Raw genomic sequence first — 10,629 nt, forward strand, 5'->3', positions numbered from 1 at the left:
CGAGTGTCCTGGAAAGAGGGGCATACTATGTTCTGGGAAACCTACGACTTCAAATTCCAAAGCCCAGAAACTCTCAAGCACAACAGGTCTTCTTGTAAAACAGCCCTCAGGATCTCAGGCAACTTGTCAGAGGAATTCAAAGACACCCAGAGTCATCCATTGATGCCATTTATTACTCTCCTCCTCATTAGCATTCCAGCTTTTCCGTCTCCAGGACTGGGCGCCAGGTGAGGGCTCGCAGCGCACGGCTCTCACCGGTAGAACAGGAGCACGGCGGCCTCCGTTATCTGCCGGCTATTGCTGTAGCATTGCTGAGTTCCATATCCATCCGCATCAAAGGCAGAGAAATCGCCACACTGGTGGGGACTCTGTTCTGGGAAGTAGCCTCCTCCTCCAATGCAGTGCTAGAAAACCAGAAGAGGGCAGTGTTGCGACACCAACAGGCTTCCTGGAATCTTTGATTCCTCCTCCTTGGCTGGACCACGTGCTTCACGTAGTGTTATCACTGCAAGGTCTTGATATCCGCCCTCTAGTAACCGGTACCGTCCTCTCTCCTAATGTTCTTTCCCCTTACTTACATTCATGCTTAAAGTGCCTTTCCCGGCCTCTCCTCCTCTGCCTAATCCGGGAATGTTATTCCTCAAACTCAGTCCACACTTCACATACTCCACGTTGGCACACATCTTCTCCCATGACTGTAACTATGAACTGTATGCTGGAGATGCCCAGATCTCTGGGACTAGCTCACGCTGTCTCATGTTTAAGACCTCCATCTCCAACCAGCCTTTGCCTGGATGCCTCCCCATAGATGTCGCACTGATATCTCATGTTCCACCTGAGCAAAAGAAAATGGTCACCTCTTGGCTTTCACCTGTCCCACAGTCTGTTATCCTATCTGGAATAATCATTAGTAGCACTCAGTCACCCAGAACAAAAGCGTGGATGATGCACGCTTTTTCACTTCCTGGCTCCAGAAATCACCAGGTCATCAAGAACTGTTGATTCCCTGTCACCTGTGTCCCTGGAAACCTCCCCACGCCCATCCTTCCCTCTCAAGAAAGCCCTAGTGAAGGCCCTGAGCACTTCACATCCGGGCCTTTGCACCTGCCTCATAGAGGAACTGCTGGTACCTAACTTCCCTGCTCTAGAACGCAGGGCCTCCGCACGGCTCTCAGAGGGGTGTTTGTGAACCAAAAGCTGATCCAGTCACTGCCACTGCTTTATTCAAAATTCTGCACTGATTCTTATCACACAGCCCCTGCCGATATTTCCAGAATCAGTTCCTACCTCTACTCAGCATACACCAATGCCCGAAATGTACAAAACAGCTGACCGCTTCCTCAACACTCCATATTCTCCCAAGCACCTCGATTGTGCTAAGATCACAGTGCTATCCCTTGCTAGGCAGTTCTGCAGGTGTGCTGGTTCCGTGTTTGGCTGCTAACCCAATGGGTGGCAGTTCAAACCCTGCAGGGAAGCTCTGCTCTCTCACATGAGGTCCCACTGCATTGCAATCAACTCCACAGCACCTAGCAGCAACGACAACAACCTTGACTATTTTTTGAACTCCAGACTGCTTCTGACATTCAACACAATGCCACCATCCCTGGAGAATCAGCTATGTGCCTCTAGTAGAGATAGGCGAACTTCGGTTGTGTCCCCAGAGCATTTCTCTGATAGTTCACACCACGAGATGGCAACTATGCATTTACATTCCTGCTCCCCTCTATCTGAGCTCCTTTAGGGAAAAGGCTATGTCTAACACCAAACACATAGTAGGTTCTCATGTTTTTAAGGAAAAGATTCATGCAAGCATCGATGCAGACATGCACTGATGAACAGTGTAAGGGGCCATGGAAGCCAGTGTCAAGGAAGAGAGTACAGACTCACCTGCCCCTTTGCCCATATTCCCATCATGCTCTAACTGAGTCTAAGGCTCTTTCCATGAAAACGGAGCTGCCTCATCCTGGCTGGGCGGTGGGGCTAACTGATTGCGGAGCGGGCAGTGAAGCTGGGACTGCCCTTCTCTTGGTTTCTTAGTTGGGAGCAGGAAGAGGCTACTGAGTGAAAGACCTCATTCATTCTAGATAGACGTGACTCCCTCCTGTCCCCAGTCACAGATGTCCCTCAAAGAGAGCCTCTCCTCTACCAGACTGAAATATATACATGCACATAACTTCTAGAAACTAATATGGGGAGATAACTTCATGACCTCAAAATAGTGAAATACTTCTCTAAACACAAAAGCAGTTCTCACAAGTGAGTATCAATACATGGGACTTGATTAAAAGAAAGTATATCCAGGAGACACCATCAAGGGAGTAAAAAGGCACATCACTGAACACACACACACACACACACACACACACACAATCTCCCTAAAGACTCACGTGCTCGGTGTTGCAGCCGGTGACTCTCATCCCGGCACACAGGGCATTGGCTGCTCCCTCTCTATTAAACACTCTGAACTGGACAAATCCTGCAACAAATTCTTCTGCAAGGCAAAAGGCAGAGAGATGACTGACATGTTCAAAGGACAAACCAGGGGCCGCTTTTCTTTGACCAGCTCTGGGATTCCCACACCAAAAGCTCAGGCTTCAGGCTTGCATTTCAGTCTGTGGGGTAGAGCCTGGCTCATCCGTGACAGAGGTTGGTGGACAGGCGAGGCGGTAACCTCTGCCCAGAGCCCAGAGAAGATTGAGAGCACCGTTGTCTGTCTGTCTAAGGCTAAAAGGGATATAAAACCTTACAGAAAGATCATTTACGGAAAGACTTCAAAGGATACAACAGGAACACACAACTACCGAGGGCGGCCACAGGTTTCAGTTTACACATTTCTCAATCGATTCCATCGGTTTGTTTTCCCGACAGCCACCTGCTTTCGTTGACATGCCAAATGCCAAACGTGATGGCTTTGATTTTCCCATCAAAGACTCAACTTGTATGACTTCCTTAACCTAAACTCTGTTGACCAACACTAATTATACTTGACCTTGAGTCAGCAATCAGAAACCACCAGCCTTCCTTGGGAGAAAGATGAGGTTTTGAATTCCTGTTAACAGTTCGTTTCAGAAACTCGCAGGGACATCTCGTCCCTGCCCTGTGGTGTCTCTGTGAGTTAGCATTGACTCGATGGCAGCAAATTTGGGGCTTGGGGGGGATTTTTTGGACCATAAGAAAATGAAGATTTTATTTCTTTTATAATAAAGGCCACTTTGCTAGTTCTCCTTTCCTATGAGCGCTAGCCCACACTTTTTCTTAACTCCTCTAGTAACTCATACATAAGAGTTCAGAGAACAGGCTCTTGGCTCAGTGGCTGCCTATAGACCCTGGCTCTGCTGCTTATGCGCCATGTGGTTCTCAGAACGTCCACTCGCTCTCGGTGTCCGTCTCCCACTATATAAAGTGGGCACAATCGCCATTCTAAGGTCAGAGGGATCTCATCATAAGTAAATGGCACAAACCCATGTGAAGATCCTAAGAAAACGTCGGCCACGTTTTAAGTGCTCAGCAAATGTTGACAGTTCGTATTCTTGCCAGCGACAGTCCTTTCCCCAAGGTCACCCAGAACGGATGGCTGAGCTTCGGGAGCGAGCACTTACTTTGACCAAGCGGTGAGTAGTAAGATGCCGTTTCCTTAGCATCGCCAAAGTCATAGACCACAGGTATCGCTGGGCCGTTGTTAGTCCAACACTTCCCTGTTCCATATTTGACTGGGTAGTTCTGCAGACACCAAAGTTAGAGTTTGTGTGAGAACAACAGGCAGAGATGCTGCGATGATCAAATGTGGAGGTGAGAGTGGCTGGGGTTTCTTCAGAAACGCGTGGCCCCTCTTCCTGTGACTATGTTTTTCCACTAACAGAAGTGCCCTTGTTCTTCTCCCTCTCTCTCTCCCCCCACCCTTGACTCCCACAGAGCTGACTCTGAGTTCCTAGAGAGGAACATGAGATCACAGAGAAGCAGACAGAGAAAGTTAGTCCAGGTACCTCGCAGTGACTTGGGACTGTGGGAAAGAGGCTCACTCCCCACCACAAATCCTTTAAGAAGAGGTACCCAAAAAATAAACAGAATTTTTTTCAAAGCTAGGTATTTAAAGTTTTTTTACAGAGCAACCTTATCACCTTCAAAGTACTCTCCATTATACTTAGTATATTTGTCAAATCTACAATCCCATTCTTGGAAACATTTTTCAAACTCATCTCTTTGGGTGGCTGACAGCACCTCCCCTCATCTTTTCCTTCACCTCTTCTACATCTCCAAATTGTGGTCCTTTCATGTCCCTCTTCATTTGAGGAAACAAAAAGAAGTCGCACAGAGTGAGGTCAGGTGAAAGGTGTGGGGCAAGAGAGGCATGCTGGTTTTGTGCCAACAACTGGCACACTAAGAATGCTGTGTAAGCAGATGCAACAATTTGTGGTGGCAAAACCAGTCCGCTGTCTGCCACAAATCAGGCCTTTTTTGTTGCACTCTGTTACACAATCTTTTCATAACCTCTAAAAAGAAAGCTTGATTAACAGTCTGACCTGGTGGAACAAACTCTAAATGCACTACAAGATCACATTTTTGTCTGTTTGGGAAGTTGATGGACATCCAGAATGAGATTTGTCATCAGTCAACATTTCACCTTTTTGAAATGAGAAACCCATTCACACACGAGTTTTTCCCATAGCACTGTCCTTGTAACAACATCACAACAGTTTCTGCAGCATTTTTTCCTGAGCAGGATATAAAATTTTACAGTTGTACAGGGTTCTCTTAAATTGGCCATCACAAAACAAAAACAGAGGTTTGAGGGAAACTGCTTTTAGGAAAAAAATTACTGTGACCAGAGAGAACCTTCCCAGGTGATTCCACTGGGTGCACTACCTCAGAGCAAGTCTCTCAATGATCACCTAGTGGGAAAATGCATGCTAAGAAACCTCCACTCTGCCCAGCGCAATTCTGGGTTTGGGGGTGCACCCTCACGTACTTTCTGACCGCCAAACAAACTGACTCCTACCCAGCAGCCCACTTACCTGGTAAAGGCCAAACAGATTATCGTAACCCAGATTCTGGAGGAATCCATTGTTGGTGCGGTACCTCAGCAGAGATTGTCTCCGCCAACTTTTCAATGGTGCTAGGTTGGGCACATGCCAGATGCCCAGGTTCTTCGCCTGAATGTCATAGTAGCCAGGGTTCTAGAGAGCAAAAGACACCAATCCTAGACAGCCTGAAGGTCACATGACACCACAGACTCAACACACAATTGCACTGACAGGGCTGGGATCCAGGTGACCAGATGGTCAACAAGGCTCAGACTAGCAGAAGAAGTTGGGATTCAAGACATGCAAATACTCCACTCTTTTTCTCCAGTCCCAGCTCCACATCCCCATCTTCCAGCCACATCAACTCGTCCCCATTTCACAAGTGGGTGGTGAGTGATACCTACCTTGTAGTCATCGCTTGTGGCCGCCTCTGCAGACCCAAAGGTGTTGTAATTGGCCCAGTTGTTGTCCCCCTCTGGGTAGTCTGCTCTGTTGCCCTGCTGACTCGACCAGCGATCGCCCACCGTGCACTTCCCTTTCATGTGGTTCTCGTGTACACTGGCCACCAGGGTCCAGCCGCCACCCGCAGAGGTCATGTCACAGAAGGTCTGGTAGATGACACCATTCTCAGTGCGGAGGAAATACAGGCCATCTGCAGAGGGAACCACCCAGAACCTTTCTATCTGAGAGCACATGGCCCAACTCAGGCCCATAACCAGGAACACTCTGGGAAGTTAAGACTATGCGCTTACTGTTTCCACACAAGCACCTGTTAGAAGATAACTGGCTTCTGGTCTCCATCATACCTGCTCCTCTTATTGGCTGACTGACTAACTGGCTGCTTTGTTCCATACATTTTTACTGGAGATATTTATATAACAAAGAAACAGAGAAAATATTGTGTCTCCCTCTGGGTAGACATTGGATAAAATTGAGGGGGTGGGGTGGGAAACAATAAGAAAAAACTCACTGACATTGAGTCAACCTTGGGGAAAAGAGTAGAGCTGCCTCTGTGGGTTTCCAAGACAGCAAGTCTTTACAAGAGCAGACAAGCTCATCTTTCTCCCATGGAGCACCTGGTGGTTTCAAACTGCTGATCTTTTGGTTAGCAGCCCACCCTGTAACCTACCATTCTACCAGGGCTCCTGGCCTCAGTGTCAGAGAGGGACCCTCCACTTCCCCACTCTCCAGCCTTTAACTGCTAAACTCTGTGCATCTCAGAGCAAAGGGCACCTGCTGATCTTTTGGTTAGCAGCCCACCCTGTAACCTACCATTCTACCAGGGCTCCTGACCTCAGTGTCAGAGAGGGACCCTCCACTTCCCCACTCTCCAGCCTTTAACTGCTAAACTCTGTGCATCTCAGAGCAAAGGGCAGACCTGGCTGCTTCCCTTGTAAACAGAGTCACACTGCCCGTGACTCTGACAGTCCTCTCTGGCAACACAGCACTATGGGAGCAGGGCTCCACCCTGGCACTGGTGCCCTCCCCTGTGCTGTCTCTACTGAAGTAAGGCCTAGCCACAGCTGACCTAGCCTTCACACAACACAGGTCATCCTCCCAAACATGGGCGCCTTGTGGGGGCGCTGTTTCAAGGTCCCTTCTCACCCACTGCCCAAACTACTGGAGGTGCTGTGGTGGGGAAGCTCCTCCTCACCTCCCGGGGCCTGAGGAAGAGCCAGGTACCATCCCCACCGCAAGGTGTTGCCCAGCAGCCGCCCCGATTTCTAAGCAGCATGGACTGACTCCCCAGCAACAGAGCACCCCAGCGCCTGTGCGACATTTGCACTGGGACCTTGTGTTTGAATGGTTGTTTCTTTACTGGTCAGATTTGTGTCCCTGCTTGACAAAGCCACTACCTGCGCAGATGCACCTGGTTTTCTCTGCATCCTCCTGTGGGAATTAGGACTCGGAGAACCAGCCCACACACAAATGCTGATAGTCAGGCTACTGCTAGTGCTGTGAGCCAGGATGCTTATCGAGGACCCTGTGGGCTCAGATGCCAGGTCAGCATCTATACGAGTATAGCAGGCGACCTTATGGGTTTACAAGGAGAGTCTCAGACCCTCCACGTTTTTGCCACCAGCTCCAAGATGGGGTCTGATGTGACTGCGGTGGCCTATGGAGGCCTCAAACTCCTCCCAGGGTTTGAAAGCACTTGGACTAGGAGTCAGAGTCAGATTGACGGTATTGGTGGGTGGTTACTGGGCCCCACTCTGCGAAAAAGTGCCCTCAGAGAGATCCCATGCTAGCAAATACCACTCACCACTTGCTTGGTGGCAGCTGTCTTTGATTTCCTTGCAGCTTCTAAACGAAGGATGAAGGGAGTGTCCGCAGGCGGTGGTCTCCTGGGTCGAGGCTAGAAAACGTGATCCTTCTCATTAACGGTCTTGAACCACTGACGCCATGTTTCTTGGCCCCGGTTCCCAGCCCCTGCCCACTGCAGCAGTCACTCACTGCTCTCGGTGTGAGTCAGGGATGCTTTTACCAAGACTGTCCACCCCAAGATCTGGTGCAAACTTCCCACCTGAATTCTTCCACTCAGTTAGCTTTAGCAAAGGCCGTCTTACAAACACCACATAAGCACTGGGCAGTAGAGAGGGTACGACACGTTGGTTGAAGAGATGGAGTTCTGGAGGGAGGGAGCACTTAGAAATGGGGCCCAACCGAGACGGGCTCCCGAGAGGAAGGAAACTTTCAGAAGAAGGGGCCGGTGTAATTCGGAGAAGGTTGACTGTGACAGGACAAAGAGGAGCTGGCAGAGAGGAAGGGGAAAGGATGCTCTTGGAAGAGGGGCGAAGGAGAGAAGGTAAATGTCATAAAGCATGGTCCAACTCTGATGGTTCACTTTCTCTGGCACAGTAAATGCGGTCATGCCAGGGGGGAGGAGTGAAACACAGAGCTGAGAAAGTAGCTTAGGTCAGAGGATGAGAGGCTTTGTTTATTAGTCTAAAACCAGATCCCAAAGCCAGACTCTGCCGTTAAGTCGATGCCGACACATACCGACCCTATAGGACAAGGTCAAAATGCCCCTGTGGGTTTCCAAGACTTGTGACTCTCCACAGGAGGAGAGAGCCCAGTCTTTCTTAGTCTAGGAGCCTAGATATTATCCGGAAGACCTGGCCAAGTGAGAAAAGAAGGCGAGTTTTGAATGAGATAATTCAGGTTGAAATCCCAGAGGGTGCACAATGACAAGGCTCTCCCCAGGACAGACGCTTAAGCATACCTCTCCCCTCCCCCACCCCACCCTGCAATCGGTAAAGGGTGACTAATAAGCGCTTTTTGCCCCTGGAGATCAAACAGGATATGTGCTTTTTCGATTACTTTTTAAATAATGGAGCCTAATAACCATGAACACTGTCAACATGATACCTGGTGGGAGGAACAGTAATAGGAGGCCAAGTATTAGTGGAGGACAGTCCCTGAGCACATCACTGACCACACAGCTCCCTCCTGCTGAGACCGCAGGAGCCAGACCACGGGGAAGGAGACCCATCCATCTCTGAGTCCCAGAGCATGGGCCCTAGGACATGTCTCGGCTACCACCCTGACTTTGTGAAACTGGGCCCCAAGAAAGGCCAGAAATCAGCACCCAGTCCGTGTCTCACACCTGCTGCTAAGTGTGGTCTCTTGTACCTCAGTGGCTCCTCTTCACGTCCAGATGGACAAACCAGCCCAGACCAGCCCAACGCATTCCCTCCCTCCACTCAACACAAAACAACACAACTCAACACACAACAGCAGGGATGAGCTAAAGAAAAGGCTGCTCCCTTGAGTTAGTTACCTGCTCCCTTGGGTTAGTTACCTGCACTGGGGCACCCTCTGGTGGCCAAAGCCAGGAACATCAGGAAGCAGAGTTGGGCCATTGTCCTCTATATGGAAACAAGAGGCACAAGATCATTGGCTAAACTATCCTTTCTGAATTAGGAATTCCCAAATGGGAAGTGATGAGGTCTGGACATTCTAGCGCTTCGCAGAGTACTCTCCACCCCTAGCCACCTCGCACAGACTCAATGGGCCATGAGTTCCTTTCCTGACACTCCCCATCCCTCCACACAAGGACCTTGCCTCAACCGCAGAAGCCCCTTCCCACCAGCACTGGAAGCGCCCTCCTTCCGGCTGAGAGTTCTCTGCCAGTCAGGGCCTCTCACAGTCTCCCCTGAAGAGAGTCCTCATGTACAGCAAAACGCAGCGCTTTTTATGGAGAGAATCAAACTAGGTAAGCCCAACCCAGTCCTGCTCCACGTTGCCAAGCCCTGCCCAACCACGGTTGTAGGCCCCTCCCGCTGCCATCTTTCCTTGAAGGGTGCCACTGTAGAATGAACAAGGGGGTGTAAATGGATGGAGGAACAGGAGCGGTGGTCTTGGCCTCACACGAAGTGCTCTCACTCACTCCCTGAGAGAAGAGGAATCCTGCTCTGTCAGGTGTTTCAGGGATAAGCTGGATAGATAGACAGACACCCAGTGTGACATCTCATAATGAGACGGTCAGGAAAGGTCAGACCGCATAGTGCTTCCCTGCATCCTACCTCCAACCAGATGCACTAGGACCCCAGGCCCAAGGGTCAAGCCATCACTATGAAGGATTTCTCTATAAACTTCTCTGCAAAGCCTTTTCTGTTTGATATCCCAACCCCTGGCAAAGCTGTTATCTTCTTCCTCTGTCGGAACATCAATTGCTGTGTGTATCTAACTATAATTGTATTACTTAATTAACTCTTTTCTTTGAAATTATTTGTAACAGACAAACATTGCAAAGACATAAGAACAGTACCCAGCCTCCAGTAACCTGAGACCAGAAGAACGAGATGGTACCCAGCCGCCACTGCGGTCCACTCAAACTTAGCTGGGTTCACAGTAGAGGGGCCCAGATAGAATGAGACGAAAAGATAGAAGACATTTCAAGTTCACTAAGAAATAATTAAAAACAGACGCACTACTCTGATAGAAACTAGTGGAATCCTGAAATTACGTTTCTTACACATCGCTCCACCTTAGAATTCAGGATGCTCCAGAAATCATCTTTCAGCCACCGAAAAGACAGGCCTATAAATTGGACAATAACAGGGGAACCGATTACAAGAATCTACATATAGCCTCCTCCCTGGGGGATGGACAGCAGAGAAGAGGGCAGGGAGAGATGTCGGACAGTGTAACATATGACAAAATAATAATAATTTATTAATTATGAAGGGTTCATGAGGGAGGGGGAGGGGTGAGACGGGGAAAAATGAGCAGCCAATATTAAGGGCTCAAATAGAAGGCAAATGTTTTGAGAATGGTGACAACAAATGTACATATGTGCTTGACACATGTATGTATGTGTGGATTGTAATAAGAATTGTATGAGCCCCCAATAAAATGATTTTTTTAATTGGAAAATAACAGCCTGTAGGAAAATGTCCCTAAGGATAGTCAACTGTATCCAGACCAAAAGAGCATCATTTGACCAAAAGCAAACTTAGACAGGAGACAGAAAAGGGCAGGGGGGAAAAATGGGTGAATGGGAACCCAAGCTGGAAATATCCGGTACATTATGGGGATTACCAGCAATGTCGTGGAAAATCTATGTCAAAATTGTTTGTATGGTGAAAAACAAATAAACTTT

General features: G+C 48.9%; 1 protein-coding gene across 1 annotated transcript; it reads right to left on the reverse strand.

Annotated features, from left to right (window-relative positions):
• Positions 1–251: 251 nt before the first annotated feature.
• LOC142438710 (intelectin-2-like) lies at positions 252–8,887 on the reverse strand. Its single transcript, XM_075540798.1, has 7 exons — positions 8,827–8,887; positions 7,288–7,380; positions 5,429–5,676; positions 5,016–5,177; positions 3,603–3,723; positions 2,391–2,494; positions 252–404 (listed from the first exon to the last, which is right to left on the reverse strand). Exons 1-7 carry the CDS (start codon positions 8,885–8,887, stop codon positions 252–254), a joined length of 942 nt encoding a protein of 313 aa, XP_075396913.1.
• Positions 8,888–10,629: the final 1,742 nt, after the last annotated feature.

This window comes from Tenrec ecaudatus, chromosome 1 (assembly GCF_050624435.1).
Source record: "Tenrec ecaudatus isolate mTenEca1 chromosome 1, mTenEca1.hap1, whole genome shotgun sequence".
NCBI lineage: Eukaryota > Metazoa > Chordata > Mammalia > Afrosoricida > Tenrecidae > Tenrec > Tenrec ecaudatus.